Consider the following 15897-nt stretch of genomic DNA (forward strand, 5'->3'; position numbering starts at 1 on the left):
AAGTTTAATAACAGCTCATGATGACACATACAGGTTAAACCCATTCCCTCTCTGCTCCTCCCAGGTGTTCCATGACGTGGCGTATAAAGCCAAGGACAGGAACGACCTGGTGGCCGGCATCGATGAGTTCCTGGACCAGGTGACTGTGTTGCCACCTGGGGAGTGGGACCCCTCCATCAGGATAGAGCCGCCCAAAAACGTGCCCTCTCAGGTGAGCCTCTTCCTGGTACTGTCCATGACAACACCCCTAACCAGAGACTTATTTTGAGATGCTCTGACCCTGTGCCATCATCTGTTAGTTTGCTTCCAACTGCATCACTGGCTAAACCCAATCTGAATTGTTTTCGGATTTAACGGCTGGTGTACCCCAAGGACGTGTTCTAATTCCCTCCGAATCCATTTGTTTTGTTTTTCTATTATCATCTGTTTTTGGTACAAGCCAGGTGGCTTGTCCTTAAAAAATCAGTCCTGTGTTGTTGGAAGGAATGTTTTGCCTGACAGGCTATTTTAGGCCAATTCCTACTAGTGGAGAAAATAAATTATATAGCTATTTTTGGCAAATAAGTATTTATTTTCCAGCTGACCTCTGAACTCTACTCTTTACCACACAGGAAAAGCGGAAGGTCCCTCCTCTACCCAACGGAGATCTGGGAGAAGCAGAGGAACCTGGTGGCCATGGAGGCCCAGAGCTACAGCGCACAGGAAGGTAGGGTTGAGTGTGTGTGTGTGTGTGTGTGTGTGGTGGTTGTGAGTTGAAGGGAAGTGGTGTGTGTGTTTGGGCTGAGATTAGGCCGGCAAGCACTGTGAGTGTGATCTTCAGCACTGTGTGTGTGTGTGTGTGTGTGTGTGTGTGATCTACAGCACTGTGGACCATCTTTGGTCCTCTCTGTCTTTGTCTTCCAGTCCCCTGTTTGTCTCCTCTCCGGCTCTCACTGTCCCCAGCAGTACATCTAGCTACCCTTTAAAAAAACCACACATCCTTATGGTTCTCTCTCGTTCCTCAAGCTCTGCGTTCCTAAAAATAGCTGTGATTGATTCAGTGTGATACATGCATTTGGAATCATCCATGCGTACTTTCCGACGTAAGACCAGCATCACTATTTAAAATGTGCCTCGACAATCCTGCCGAAAACACTTTAGCTATTTTGGTAACACTTCATTGTACAATTTGTGTGCGTTAACTAAGGGCCGATTTTGAATCTTTTATTAAGCAATTATTAGTTCGCCATGTAATCATGTCCACTTATTATACGAGCACTAAGTGTGCATTAACAAAGTGCTGACCTGAATCTGTTTTATAGGTGATAATTAGTTCAATAGTTAATAGTCTACAGCATTCGCTCATACGCATTTTGATCTCTGAAAATGCCTAATAAATACTTAACAGTGCAAAATCATGTATGAAATCATGAAGTATTAGTAACTTATTAGCAGTAGCTTATGAGTACTGACGGACACTCACAATACAGTGTTACAACTTTATTAACAATACTTTATTGTAGGTGTCATGTGTTTCGGGTTTCTACAGTAGTGTAGTAGAGTGTATCCAGTGCGAGGAGGAAGCTGCAGTAGTGTGATACAGTATATTTAGAGTGAGGCAGTAGGCTATGTGCAGCTGTAGTAAGTGGATACTGTATGTCGTGGGTTTTGAAGTGATGTAGTTGTAAGGGATGCTCCCTGCTACAGTAGGTCTCTGAGGAACTCATCCTGACGTGTAAAGTAGATTGGCCTGCAGCCCAGTTCTGCTGTGAGCTATGATCTCCCGGGGTGGCCAACAGCGTAGCATCCATCCCTGCACAGTTGAAATACCACTCAAAGTCACGGCCCCCCCGTTACCCCCGGCAACTGCCTCTGGCTAGGACGCCATGTGCTTCCTCTAACATCAGAAGGTTCCCTCTCTCCAACCCTCCTCCTAGTGTGTGGCCTGTGGGAATGTGTTTTTAAAAAAAAGAAACATTTAAAAACACGCTATGGTGCATACATTTAAAAACACGCTATGGTGCATACATTTAAAAACACGCTATGGTGCATACATTTAAAAACACGCTATGGTGCATACATTTAAAAACACGCTATGGTGCATACATTTAAAAACACGCTATGGTGCATACATTTAAAAACAAGCTATGGTGCATACATTTAAAAACACGCTATGGTGCATACATTTAAAAACACGCTATGGTGCATACATTTAAAAACACGCTATGGTGCATACATTTAAAAACACGCTATGGTGCATACATTTAAAAACACGCTATGGTGCATACATTTAAAAACACGCTATGGTGCATACATTTAAAAACACGCTATGGTGCATACATTTAAAAACACGCTATGGTGCATACATTTAAAAACACGCTATGGTGCATACATTTAAAAACACGCTATGGTGCATACATTTAAAAACACGCTATGGTGCATACATTTAAAAACACGCTATGGTGCATACATTTAAAAAAAACACGCTATGGTGCATACATTTAAAAACACGCTATGGTGCATACATTTAAAAACACGCTATGGTGCATACATTTAAAAACACGCTATGGTGCATACATTTTCCCATTGAAACAGATTTGACTCCTTTTTACTTCATATGGTATTTGATGCTGGTTCACTAAGGTGGGGTGGTGTGTGTGTGTGTGTGTGTGTGTGTGTGTGTGTGTGTGTGTGTGTGTGTGTGTGTGTGTGTGTGTGTGTGTGTGTGTGTGTGTGTGTGTGTGTGTGTGTGTGTGTGTGTGTGTGTGTGTGTGTGTGTGTGTGTGTCATGTCCAGGTTCTTTGGAGGGTTCTTCATGGACATCAAGCGCAAGGCGCCCCACTACCTGTCTGACTACACGGACGCTTTGAGCCTGCAGTGTCTGGCCTCCTTCCTTTTCCTCTACTGTGCCTGCATGTCTCCTGTCATCACCTTCGGAGGACTGCTGGGGGAAGCCACCGAGGGACGCATAGTAAGACACACCGCTCATACCACATGACACGCTTTGCTGCGTTAACAACATGTTGTCCCGAACGGCAGAAGAACAGACTTTCTGAAGGCCTTACTTCATGTGTTTGTTGGTTTTTGGATTTCTGATGGAGTTCTGCACAACAATAAAGCACTTTCATATTCACACGTTAGGTAAGCAACGATGGTGTCCCGGTGAAGCTGAGCTAAACGGATAGCTAGGTTTCGGTTGCCGTATCCCCTAGTAGATCCCCGACTTCAACAAATAAAGACTGCTATGCAGTTATTATGAAAGTGCTATGTAACCTGTGGTCCATTAACCCATTACTGTCACTTCCCCTTTTGGCCAGAGTGCAATTGAGTCGCTGTTCGGAGCCTCCATGACGGGGATAGCCTACTCCCTGTTCGCTGGGCAGCCTCTCACCATCCTAGGCAGCACAGGCCCTGTTCTAGTGTTTGAGAAGATTCTCTTCAAGTTCTGCAAGTGAGTTTGCCCCATTTCAGATACGTTGTCACATTGTCTCAGGTGCTCTCATCACTGTGACGTGGCTACAGTACGTTGTTCCTGGCATTCAGGAAGACTTTAAGTATATGGGTTTTTCTAAGGCTGTCTGTGTGTGTGTGCGCGTGTGTGTAGTTAAGACGTTGGTCTTCCGAGTGGGAGATGGAGGTTTGCGTCCCACCAGTTACATGTGTGTGTGTGTGTGTGTTTGTCAACAGGTACTATGACTATGGCTATATATGCGAACAGATCTGGAACCAGGCTAATTGGAAATATATTGGCAGACAGTGTTAGGTACAATATCTGTAGCACTGTACCACTGACATTTCATATGGACGGCTCCACTATAAATATATTTCATGTCAGTGACTCCATTTCCTCTCTGCAAAGATTTGGACAGAGTCAAAGTGCGTGCATGAGTGACCTGGCTCATGCTGGATCATGTCTCTGTGAACCCAGTCATTCATGCACGCTCGCACTTTGGATTGCAGTCACATATGTGTGTGTGTGTGTGTGTGTGTGTGTGTGTGTGTGTGTGTGTGTGTGCATGCGTGTGTGTGTCCATGTATGTAGGCATGACTTGCCTAGTTAAATAAAGGTCAAATAAAAAATTAATAAATGTCCTTTTGGTCTAAAGGTTAAGACGTTGGCCTTCCTAGTGGGAGGGGGGGTTCGCGTCCCACCAGTTACACGTGTGTGTGTGTTTGTCTACAGGGACTATGACCTGTCCTACCTCTCCCTGAGGGCCTGTATCGGCCTGTGGACGGCGTTCCTCTGCCTGCTCCTGGTGGCTACAGACGCTAGCTCCCTGGTCTGTTACATCACCCGCTTCACAGAGGAGGCCTTCGCCTCACTCATCTGCATCATCTTCATCTACGAGGCCCTGGAGAAACTCATCCACCTGGGGGAACACTACCCCATCAACATGAACAACAACCTGCAGAAACTCACCCAGTACTCGTAAGTCATGGAAATAATGTTAGTTAGTGGAAATAATACTCGTAAGTGGATCAAATTGTCATAAGTGGAACTGGTATTCCTCTAACTACCAGTAATTTTAAGTGCAACTAGTAAACTTGTAGTACTCATAGGGGGAAGTTGTACTCCTTTAACTGCCAACAAATTAAACTAGTACTCTTAACCTGTAGTATACTCTTAGAAAAAAAAGCTGCTATCTAGAACCTAAAAGGCTTCTTCGGGTGTCCCCATGGGAGAACCCTTTGAAGAACCCTTTTTGGTTCCAGGTAGAAAGAACCCTTTCCACAGAGGGATTCTACATGGAACTCAAAAGGGTCCTACCAAAAAGGGTTCTCCTATGGGGACAGCCAAAGAACCCTTTTGGAACCCTTTTTCTAAGAGTGTACTCATTAATGGAACCAGTACCCCACTAACTACCGCTAATCTTAAGTGGAATTAGTAGTGGTAGAAGTATATTGTACTTCTTTGTTTAAGTAGCATTCGTAAGTGTAAGGAGTACTCCCCCTACAATACTGCAGGTGGAAAACAGTACATTTTTGGGGGCCAAAACACAGACAGTAAACCAGAGTCCTGTACACAGTTTTAGTGTTAGCTAGCTACATCATCAAAGCACAGATGGGCAATATGGGCAGTTTATCCAGTTTTTTGGTAATGCTACAAGATTATTGCAGTAGGCTGAATAATCCCATGTGTAAACCCAGGGACGTACATTAATACAAGATGTAATTGTTCCAAGTCGATGTAATGTACGGTCAAGTAAATGTTTTCCGTACATTGGTGAAGTCATAGAGAGGAATCCTTATGGGTCATTCCATGTCCATCGTCAAGCCATGTCACCCACCATCTCAGATTGTTCTGAAATGGTTTCTGTAGTTAGAAACAGATGACATTAACATTCCTGAAACATTATTTTGTCTAAATATAATTTGATCTCTGAGAAATTAAGATAATTGATTGCACCCAAATTGTCTGTTTTAAATTATAGGATTCACATAATCTTAAATAAATATAGTACCTAACATCCGATTTGGACCATAATTCTTCATAACAAAGAGTAAGACATGAGGAACCCAATAAAAGCCATCCACGGAACCCCAACATCCCACACCGAACTCATCCCAACAACCAGTATACAGTATCAGTCCTCTATGTCTGACACGTAGTACGGAGCTGCTGCTTGGAGTATTGCTTCTTCATTCTTTTGAATGTATTCCCTGTGAATCTGGTGATGTCGTTTCCCCATTGTTCAGAGAAATTAGTCATTGAAGTCACTTGCATTCTATACCATAAATTAGTGTGAACGTACCAAGTTTTGCCCACTAGATGGAGCTGTTCCTGCTACTGCCACCACACCCTTTTATCCATTTTGCAGGTCTCTTGTGTTTATTAAATGGATCACAACATTTTCTTTGCTACTTTAGGTAGAAAACAAATAGCTTTTGCTCATTTAAATCCTATAAATTAAAATGGCCAATTTTGGTGCAATCCTGTAATTTCCCAGAGATCAAATTATATTTCAACAAAATAATATTTCAGGAACGCTAATCTTATCCGTTTCTAACTACAAAAATGATTTCAGAACAATCTGAGACAGTGGGGGTCAAAATCCTCTTTCTTGTGCCTTTTGAGGTGTAACAATTTATATAGTAGAGGACATAGATGTGTTGACATGTGTAGTGTGAGGCTGGAACATGACGAGTGTGTGTGTGTCTACTTGTGCAAGTGTGTGTGTGTGTGTGTGTACCCATGCATATGTGTGTTGTGCTCTGGTAGGTGTGCGTGTGTGGAGCCAAAGGATCCCAGCAACTCCACTCTGAGGTACTGGGAGGACAGGAACATCACTGCATCAGAGGTCAACTGGACCAGCATGGAGGTCAAGGTAAAAAGGGGTTTGAAGCCTAAAAGCTCTTGGGTTCAGGGGGATGAAGCCATGCTTTGTAAGGTCACTGACTACCTCGTTCTGTAGCAGAGCACCAGCTGCACTGTGCAATCATCACATGAACTTCTAGAGGTCAGAAGTATTACAGTGCAGTGCAGGGTCAGGCACCATGGGGGACTATTGACCAATAACCACCCCCTGAAGTAATATTGATACATGATTGTTGTCTCTACTTTCTTGCCCTGTGTGCTGTTGTCTGTGCCCAATAATGTTTGTGCCGTGTTTTATGCTGCTACCATGTTGTGCTGCTGCCATGTTGTTGTCCAGTTGTGTTGCTACCATGCTGTGTTGTCATGTGTTGCTGCCTTCCTATGTTGTTGTCTTTAGGGCTCTCTTTATGTAGTGTTGTCTCTCTTGTCGTGTTGTAGTATTTTTATTTTATTTTTAATCCCAGGCCCCCGTCCCCACAGGAGGCCTTTTGCCTTTTGGAGGCCGTCATTATAAATAAGAATTTGTTCTTAACTGACTTGCCCAGTTAAATGTGTAAAATGTAGCTAACACTCCTTACTCAATTACTTCTAAAACATCACTCATCAGCAAATTGCGACACATATATTATATTGTATACATATAGTGTATTTTTCATGGTGAAATAGCTGTCCCCTGGAGAGGGATGTGAGGCTATAGGGATAGTACAATGTGTTTCCCCAGAGGGAACAGAACAGCGTGACAGGATTAAAGACATGTAGGCAGGATTTCAACAGGATTTAACCATGTACAGTCACCATAGAGAAACAGTCACCGTAGAGCATTCTTTTAGTATTCACTGTGACTCTGTCACACATATGCACACACACATGCACGCACATACTGTATGCACACTTGCACGCACGCACACACACACTATGTGATTGCAATCCAAAGTGCATGTGAGCGTGCATGAATGACTGGGTTCACACAGACATGATTCAGCATTGGCCAGTCACTCATGCACTTTGATTCTGTCTAAATCAGTGCATAGAGGACATGAAATATATTTATAGTGGAGCCATTCCTATGACATGTCAGTGGTGGAGTACTACAGAATATAAGCACTGTGCAGCATGTACAAACATTTGACCTAACATTGAGTGTGCCAATGCATTTCCAATTAGCCTGGTTCCAGATCTGTTAAGTGTGTAAAGCCTATGGTTGTGGCAACCATACAGTAAGAGTTGGCTATCTGCAAACAGATCTGGGACCAGAGGCTTATTATCTTTCCTATCTAGATAACTTATACCGTACAGTGGCCGTGTCCAAATACCCATACTTGCATTCTAAATAATAGACTTTGTGGGTATGCAAAAATATTAAGTTTTACTGTATGTGAAATTTAAATAAATACGTATGCTTTAAATGGCAGGATGTCATACTCAGTTCGGCTTTTCATCAAATAGAATTTGCTGCACACTGTTGAGGAAGAGAATCGTCTTTTCACACCCACGTGTGTTTGACAACTGCTGATAATCAGAATAGGGGATGTGCTCTATAAACATAAACAAATAGCGGGGAACAAGCGCGATTGTGCATTAGATGATGACTTCTCAGTATGAATGAGTAGTATGTTGATATTTGAATGTAGTACTGTTAATACACAGTATGTAGTTGTAGTAGGTAAGATGGCCAGTCTATCCTGTTAACTTCATAGGAAATATATGGGGTATGGAGTTCCACTCACATATCTCTCTGTATCTGCTGTAGGAGTGCTTTGTGTTCCGGGGGGAGTTTGAGGGCAGCGCCTGTAGCCCCCACGGACCCTACATTCCTGACGTCCTCTTCTGGTCCGTGGTCCTCTTCTTCTCTACTGTCTTCATGTCCGCTTTCCTCAAGGAGTTCAAGACCAGCCGCTACTTCCCCACCAAGGCACGTCCATCTACACCTCAGGCTTCCTGAGTGCAAGGAATGTGGACCGGTAGCCACATGTGCAGGGATTTCAATGATATTTGATTGATTGATGCTTGCCAAATAATCTCTCAGGCTTTGGTGGATGTATCAGTGTTAAACTGCCTACTGGTGCGTCATAATATGAAAATCTACCCATTCTATTTCGATGATGTGTCAATGAGTGCTGTGTGCCGCATGAGTAAGAATAGATTTTGCAGTATATTGATGCCTCCTTGTGGCATCTAAGAGATCCTACATTTACTTGCACTTTATCATTCTAATGATTCTGATTATTTGCCTTTATTTAACCAGGTAGGTCATTGAGAACACATAGTCTTTTACGACAACGACCTGAACACGATGGATGTGAACAACTGTGCAGACAAGTGAAGACTACAGACAAAACAGACAAGTCATTTGTATTCAAATGACACTGAGCAATAGGAGATTGGCCATAAGCTCAGGTCCTAGTTTGACTGTGAGTTTCTCTTGCTCTTCAGGTGAGAGCCCAGATCAGTGACTTTGCTGTCTTCATCACCATCCTCACCATGGTCCTAGTGGACTATGCCCTGGGAATCCCCTCACCCAAACTGCAGGTCCCCAACAAGTTCAAGGTGAGTACACACACACACACACACACACACACACACACACACACACACACACACACACACACACACACACACACACACACACACACACACACACACACACACACACACACACATCATGTTCACTCCCTCCCACAGCCAACCAGAGACGACCGTGGTTGGATCGTGAACCCAATAGGACGCAACCCGTGGTGGACCACCATAATCGCGGTCCTCCCAGCGCTGCTCTGCACCATCCTCATCTTCATGGACCAACAGATCACGGCTGTTATCATCAACAGGAAGGAGCACAAACTGAAGGTGATGGCTGCCAATTCAAGTCATTGTACTGTCAGCTTTTACAGCTAAAATGTGAAATTGAAAATGAAACCGGTCATTATTACAATATAATGAACAGTCAAAGCCCTAAAGGCTGATTCTATTTTGGGGTTTTGACCAAACATTTTTTGTGGACTATTTAAAATCTGTGCCATTTGACTATGGCTGCCTTTTCAACTAAAGCCTTGATTACTGTTCCTCATTTCTCCATAACTAAAGATGTGAACAGTATATCTCCTCATTGTTCATGTATTATATATATACTGCCTGTATATCTGCAATATGGATGCTATATCTGCAATATGGATGCCATAACCCCACATCTCTGGTGCCCATCAACAGAAGGGTTGTGGCTACCACCTGGACCTGTTTGTGGTGGGGGTGATGCTGGGAGTGTGTTCTGTGATGGGCCTGCCCTGGTTCGTGGCGGCCACCGTGCTCTCCATCTCCCACGTCAACAGCCTGAAACTGGAGTCAGAGTGCTCGGCCCCAGGGGAACAGCCCAAGTTCCTGGGGATCAGAGAGCAGCGCTTCACCGGCCTCATGATCTTCCTACTCATGGGCTGCTCCGTCTTCATGACCTCTGTCCTCAAGGTGAGGGAGGTTCAAGGTCAAAGGGCAGACCTCAGATATACATGAGATCAGTTACAACACACACACTTTAGCACAGTCATGCTCACAAGCGCACGTGCATGAGCATACATACAGTAACTGTTGAAGACTAAATGGAGAGCTGTCTGTCTGTTTCCAGTTTATCCCCATGCCTGTACTGTATGGAGTGTTCTTGTACATGGGAGCGTCTTCGCTGAGAGGTATTCAGTTCTTTGACCGTCTCAAACTGTTTGGCATGCCGGCCAAGCACCAGCCAGACTTCATCTACCTGAGACACGTCCCCCTGAGGAAGGTCCACCTCTTCACCATCATCCAGCTCAGCTGCCTGGTCCTGCTGTGGGTCATCAAGACCTCAAATTATGCCATCGTCTTCCCCATGATGGTAACGTGTGTGTGTGTGTGTGGACGGTGGGGTTGTATTTGGGTGGGTAGGGTTGGCGTGTTGGTGGGGGGGGGGTCTGTGTGTGTGTGCGTGTACACGAGAGAGCAATTGAGAAAGAGACGTTATGTCTGAGTATGTTGCCATTTATTTAGCTTTTATATTTAATTCGGTATTCACCTTAAGCTTTACGTGGAGTAGGTACAGCCTGTGTCGACGTCATTCACCACACTGAGTTGACAGGAGGAGAATGTAAGGAGAAGTGCTTCTCTTCTCTAGGTGTTGGCTCTGGTGTTCATCCGTAAGCTTCTGGACTTCATGTTCACCAAGAAGGAGCTGAGCTGGCTGGACGACCTGATGCCTGAGTGGAAGAAGAAGAAACTAGAGGAAGGAGAGGAAGAGGTATACAGTAATTGGTGCTCTTAAACATATTGAAGCCATACAGATATGTTAGCACATTATGACTCTATCAATCATCTGGGCTTGTGGTGCAATAGTGTGGGATTTTAACAGTCACTTTGTTCATTTCTGTCTCTCCAGGAGGAGCCCAGTATTATAGTGGAGGAGGAGGGGATAGTTACTTTGTTAATTTCTCTATCTCCAGGAGGAGCCCAGTATTATAGTGGAGGAGGAGGACGGGATAGTTACTTTGTTCATTTCTGTCTCTCCAGGAGGAGCCCAGTATTATAGTGGAGGAGGAGGAGGGGATAGTTATTTTGTTCATTTCTCTCTCTCCAGGAGGAGCCCAGTATTATAGTGGAGGAGGAGGAGGGGATAGTTACTTTGTTCATTTCTCTCTCTCCAGGAGGAGCCCAGTATTATAGTGGAGGAGGAGGAGGGGATAGTTACTTTGTTCATTTCTCTCTCTCCAGGAGGAGCCCAGTATTATAGTGGAGGAGGAGGAGGGGATAGTTACTTTGTTAATTTCTCTCTCTCCAGGAGGAGCCCAGTATTATAGTGGAGGAGGAGGGGATAGTTACTTTGTTAATTTCTTTGTTAATTCTCTCTCCAGGAGGAGCCAGGAGGAGTCCAGTATTATAGTGGAGGAGGAGGAGGGGATAGTTACTTTGTTCATTTCTCTCTCTCCAGGAGGAGCCCAGTATTATAGTGGAGGAGGAGGGGATAGTTACTTTGTTCATTTCTCTCTCTCCAGGAGGAGCCCAGTATTATAGTGGAGGAGGAGGGGATAGTTACTTTGTTCATTTCTCTCTCTCCAGGAGGAGCCCAGTATTATAGTGGAGGAGGAGGGGATAGTTACTTTGTTCATTTCTCTCTCTCCAGGAGGAGCCCAGTATTATAGTGGAGGAGGAGGGGATAGTTACTTTGTTCATTTCTCTCTCCAGGAGGAGCCCAGTATTATAGTGGAGGAGGAGGGGATAGTTACTTTGTTCATTTCTCTCTCCAGGAGGAGCCCAGTATTATAGTGGAGGAGGAGGGGATAGTTACTTTGTTCATTTCTCTCTCTCCAGGAGGAGCCCAGTATTATAGTGGAGGAGGATAGTTACTTTGGAGGAGCCCAGGTGGAGGAGGATAGTTACTTTGTTCATTTCTCTCTCTCCAGGAGGAGCCCAGTATTATAGTGGAGGAGGAGGGGGGGATAGTTACGGGATAGTTACTTTGTTCATTTCTCTCTCTCCAGGAGGAGCCCAGTATTATAGTGGAGGAGGAGGACGGGATAGTTACTTTGTTCATTTCTCTCTCTCCAGGAGGAGCCCAGTATTATAGTGGAGGAGGAGGGGATAGTTACTTTGTTAATTTCTCTCTCCAGGAGGAGCCCAGTATTATAGTGGAGGAGGAGGGGATAGTTACTTTGTTCATTTCTCTCTCTCCAGAAGGAGCCCAGTATTATAGTGGAGGAGGAGGAGGAGGAGGGGATAGTTACTTTGTTCATTTCTCTCTCTCCAGGAGGAGCCCAGTATTATAGTGGAGGAGGAGGACGGGATAGTTACTTTGTTCATTTCTCTCTCTCCAGGAGGAGCCCAGTATTATAGTGGAGGAGGAGGACGGGATAGTTACTTTGTTCATTTCTCTCTCCAGGAGGAGCCCAGTATTATAGTGGAGGAGGAGGGGATAGTTACTTTGTTCATTTCTCTCTCTCCAGGAGGAGCCCAGTATTATAGTGGAGGAGGAGGGGATAGTTACTTTGTTCATTTCTCTCTCTCCAGGAGGAGCCCAGTATTATAGTGGAGGAGGAGGAGGGGATAGTTACTTTGCCACTGGAAGGAAATTACAAGTAAGTCCAACTAACGAAACATCCAGAGACTGTGGGCACTAAAAAGTTAGTCACCAAAACATGTACCGTTTAAAAAAAAAAAAACTATATAGAGGGCCATGTTGCGCATGAGTTGTGTCAATACCGCGGCACAAGCACACTTTTTTTAGAGCCAGCAACAGAAAAAACGATTTCAGCTAATTCAAGATCAGGGCCTAAGCATCAACACGTTTCAGAGGATGTCTTGACCATGAGAACCTGCAGTGACTGACAGAGCATCCTTGGTTTTTGTGTGCTGTAGGAGCGATCCCGCGACGGTGAACATTTCCGACGAGATGTCCAAAGGCTCCTTCGGGAACGTGTGGAATAGTATTAGTCCCAGTGACAGCTCCAAGAAGGAGCCAAGCTCCAAAAGGTTTGGAATGTCCACCAATCAATCAATCAATCAATCAATCAATATCAACGTTTCACCAAAAATGCCATTTCATCTATTTATTGGACCTGTATATTAGCCGCAGGCCATTTTACTTGTCCAATCTCAACTACTGTCCTGTTTTCTATTGTTCATGGTGTGAATACTGTAAAACATATTTCATGTGGATATCAAAGGTGGATTTTGTCCTGCCCTTCGTTGTAGAGATATAGATGGTCATTAACTTCTATCTTGACTCCTATCCTTTTTCATTCCATTCCCATCATAAGCTCCCCTTCCTAACCTCTCAGAAGCTCATTATCCCAAAGGTAAGTGACTCCCAATCCTCAGTGGCATGGTGTTACATATCTTGTCCCTCCATTGCAGTTTTCTGAAACCAATGTGCAGTTTATCATTGTATGATGTGGAGGTGACAATATGAACGTGATGGTAATTTGTCGCGCAAGTGTGCCTGTAGTTTGAGTGTGGGACTTCAGTCTTAAGTACCCTGGAGCAACCTGTTATCTCTTGACCCATAAAGATCCACAGTAGAAACCACCAACTCAAAGTTGGCACTCAGGTCTAAACAAATGTCCCAAGGCGTCTCTCTTTGTTTTGAATGTTTCATGCTCACTGGTTTGGGGAATGTGAATGCATGCGTATGGTGGACAGACACACACACACACACACACACAGCATGCTCTGGTGTCGTTTGCCTCTGTGGTGGTTGGGGACAACTGCATCTCTAGGGTGGTTATGCATGATGGTAATAATACCCCAAGTCAATGGAGTGCGTGACACTTCTGCCATGCAGGGCTCCAATACACAATGCCATCCAGCTGGTCAGTTCAGTGGTATATGTCGTGTCTCCTCTAATGCTGTTTGTGACACATAGCCTTCTGTTTTCCAGTGGTTGCGAGAGAAGACAAAAGAGGAAGGACTCTAAGTTGGACAGAGAGACGAGTTTGTGATCCATACCAGCTTCGTCACCGTTCTGTGGAAAATAACTCCTAACGTGCCACACTCGACCACCTCTGAACTGTGCTGCACCATGCATTCTCGTCATGTAAGACTGTGTGTGTATGTGCAACTCGTGTAAATCTTTTAGAAACAGTGTTACCCTATGGCGGAACCAACAAACATTAACTGTGATTATTTTCTATGTATGTCAATGTATGGTGATACCAGCAACAGAGGAAGCAAGGAATTCATATTATTATGTCTATCTACCCGTGGGCCAATTTATTACAGATGTAAGATCTTAATTTGAGCAGGTTTGCTACAGCAGGAAATGAATCCTGAAGTATGGATTATAATTAATGGACATTTTTGTAAGGGCTGAACATATTTTCATAAGGTAAAATCAAGTCTGACATTTTTACGTGGAAATGACAAAACTTCAGACGGCTTTTTAAACCGTAAATACACTACAGGTTTAGTATTTCTGCAACAGGGTGATCAAATTAAGATCCTACATCTGTCTCAACCAAATAGTTTTTAAAGCAACCTTACTTTTTAATGGAATCGTTTGTATTTTGTATGTTTTTTCTATTTTTTCAGCATAGTAATCCTTTAAAAAAAATCAATTACAGTATACAACGAAAATACTTGTTCATGGAATAATCGATGTGTTTAGTTTTGTAATTTGACATCACTGTCGGGTCTCTGCACTTAACAATACGAAAACAGTATACTGTATATGTATCAAATGAAAGTGTTAAATGTACACGTTTTTTTCTTGAAATCTCATTTGTAAAATTTTCACTGCCATTTTCCAGAAGATTTGTTGATAGTATTCTTTCTCCATTACAGGCCAGTGTTATATTTCAGGCATTGGGGACCATTACATTCCAGTTAGTGTAGCAGCATAGCCCTGCCATTCTGTACCTATTGGGAATGTGATTCCTTTAGGGTTTTAACCATAGACTTTCAATGAACACCATGTAGTAATTTATAGGATCTCTGGTTTTAACGATCAAATTGTCTTTGAAGTCGTTTGATGACCATGTAGAGATACCATGCCTTCAGAAAGTATTCACACCCCTTGACCTTTTCCCCATTTTGTTGTTACAGCCTGAATTTAAAATGTAATTACATTTGGATTTTTTTGGTCAGTCGCCTACAAACAATAACCCATAATGTCAAAGTGGAATTGTTTTTTGAAATTAACAAATTCATTCAAAATGAAAAGCTAAAATGTATTGACTCAGGGAGTTGAATACTTATCTAATCAAGATATATTACTGTATTTTTTAAAATGTATTAATAGATTTGAATTTTACAATTAAATTCATTTTAATCCCATTTTGTAACACGAAATGTGGAAAAAGTCAAGGGCTGTGAATACTTTCAAGAAGGCACTGTACCTGTGTGTTCCACGGGCATACAAATGTGTCTTTACCGGCATATTGTTCCAGTCATCCTGTCGGTACGTTATGTGATATCTTCTCCTGCATTCCAGTTTGTTTGACACCTACAAAGTGATGTTGTGTTCTGATTCTGAACTACCAGTAACTGTATTTACACACCTGCACAAAGGTGAATCAAACTTAGCAGTGTCTTTCGACAGGGATGTTGTGATTAATTGATAGAAATGCAATAATAGCTTTGTGAGAAAGGGCAAAATGTAATAAAGTGAAGACTCTTAACGATGTACTATACATAGTATATTTTATTCATGTGTAAAGTGTTACTAATATGTTACTAAACTTTGAATTGGGGTAAGTGAAAACTCGTGGTTTTATGTCGTTGACGTCTATCCCATTGTACTGTGTTGTTGATGGATTTGACTTATTAGAGAAATAAGAATGGATCAATATCAATATCACATTTTGGCCACTTTACTTGTGGAAATCTGCCTTTTTAAATTTAGTATCGATAGCTGAAGACAAGTTTATGTTTCAGAGTTTATCGACTCATCTGTGGAAAATGATCAATTCAGATATTTGTTGTTCTATTATAAATGTGATTTGTTATATATGACAGAGAGAGAAATGTAGGAAACAATAAAGTGACTGAAACATCCATTCATTTGGTGAACGTTCATATCTTGGCCAACCACTTCTGATCGAGATGAAATTATACCAACACTCATTAACCCCTAACACATCACAGTTCAAAACCAA

General features: G+C 43.0%; 1 protein-coding gene across 3 annotated transcripts in view; it reads left to right on the forward strand.

Moving 5' to 3' along the window:
• The window catches only part of LOC118372283 (sodium-driven chloride bicarbonate exchanger-like), a 41040-nt gene extending 25242 nt beyond the window's left edge, over nucleotides 1-15798 (forward strand). For 2 of the 3 annotated variants that reach the window (XM_052499251.1, XM_052499253.1), the window contains 15 exons: nucleotides 65-211; nucleotides 612-706; nucleotides 2776-2950; nucleotides 3297-3430; nucleotides 4163-4408; nucleotides 6200-6305; nucleotides 8046-8207; nucleotides 8729-8842; nucleotides 8978-9139; nucleotides 9500-9751; nucleotides 9909-10151; nucleotides 10428-10550; nucleotides 12314-12381; nucleotides 12662-12775; nucleotides 13683-15798. In XM_052499251.1, coding sequence (XP_052355211.1) covers nucleotides 65-211; nucleotides 612-706; nucleotides 2776-2950; nucleotides 3297-3430; nucleotides 4163-4408; nucleotides 6200-6305; nucleotides 8046-8207; nucleotides 8729-8842; nucleotides 8978-9139; nucleotides 9500-9751; nucleotides 9909-10151; nucleotides 10428-10550; nucleotides 12314-12381; nucleotides 12662-12775; nucleotides 13683-13743 — 2202 coding nt within the window. In that variant the 3' untranslated portion in view covers nucleotides 13744-15798. Of the gene's footprint in view, nucleotides 1-64; nucleotides 212-611; nucleotides 707-2775; nucleotides 2951-3296; nucleotides 3431-4162; nucleotides 4409-6199; nucleotides 6306-8045; nucleotides 8208-8728; nucleotides 8843-8977; nucleotides 9140-9499; nucleotides 9752-9908; nucleotides 10152-10427; nucleotides 10551-12313; nucleotides 12382-12661; nucleotides 12776-13062; nucleotides 13102-13682 lie in introns of all 3 variants that reach the window. The other variant, XM_052499252.1, reaches the window with a different exon arrangement.
• The last annotated feature ends 99 nt before the right edge of the window (nucleotides 15799-15897 follow it).

The sequence above is a fragment of the Oncorhynchus keta genome, chromosome 37, assembly GCF_023373465.1.
Source record: "Oncorhynchus keta strain PuntledgeMale-10-30-2019 chromosome 37, Oket_V2, whole genome shotgun sequence".
NCBI classification, from domain to species: domain Eukaryota; kingdom Metazoa; phylum Chordata; class Actinopteri; order Salmoniformes; family Salmonidae; genus Oncorhynchus; species Oncorhynchus keta.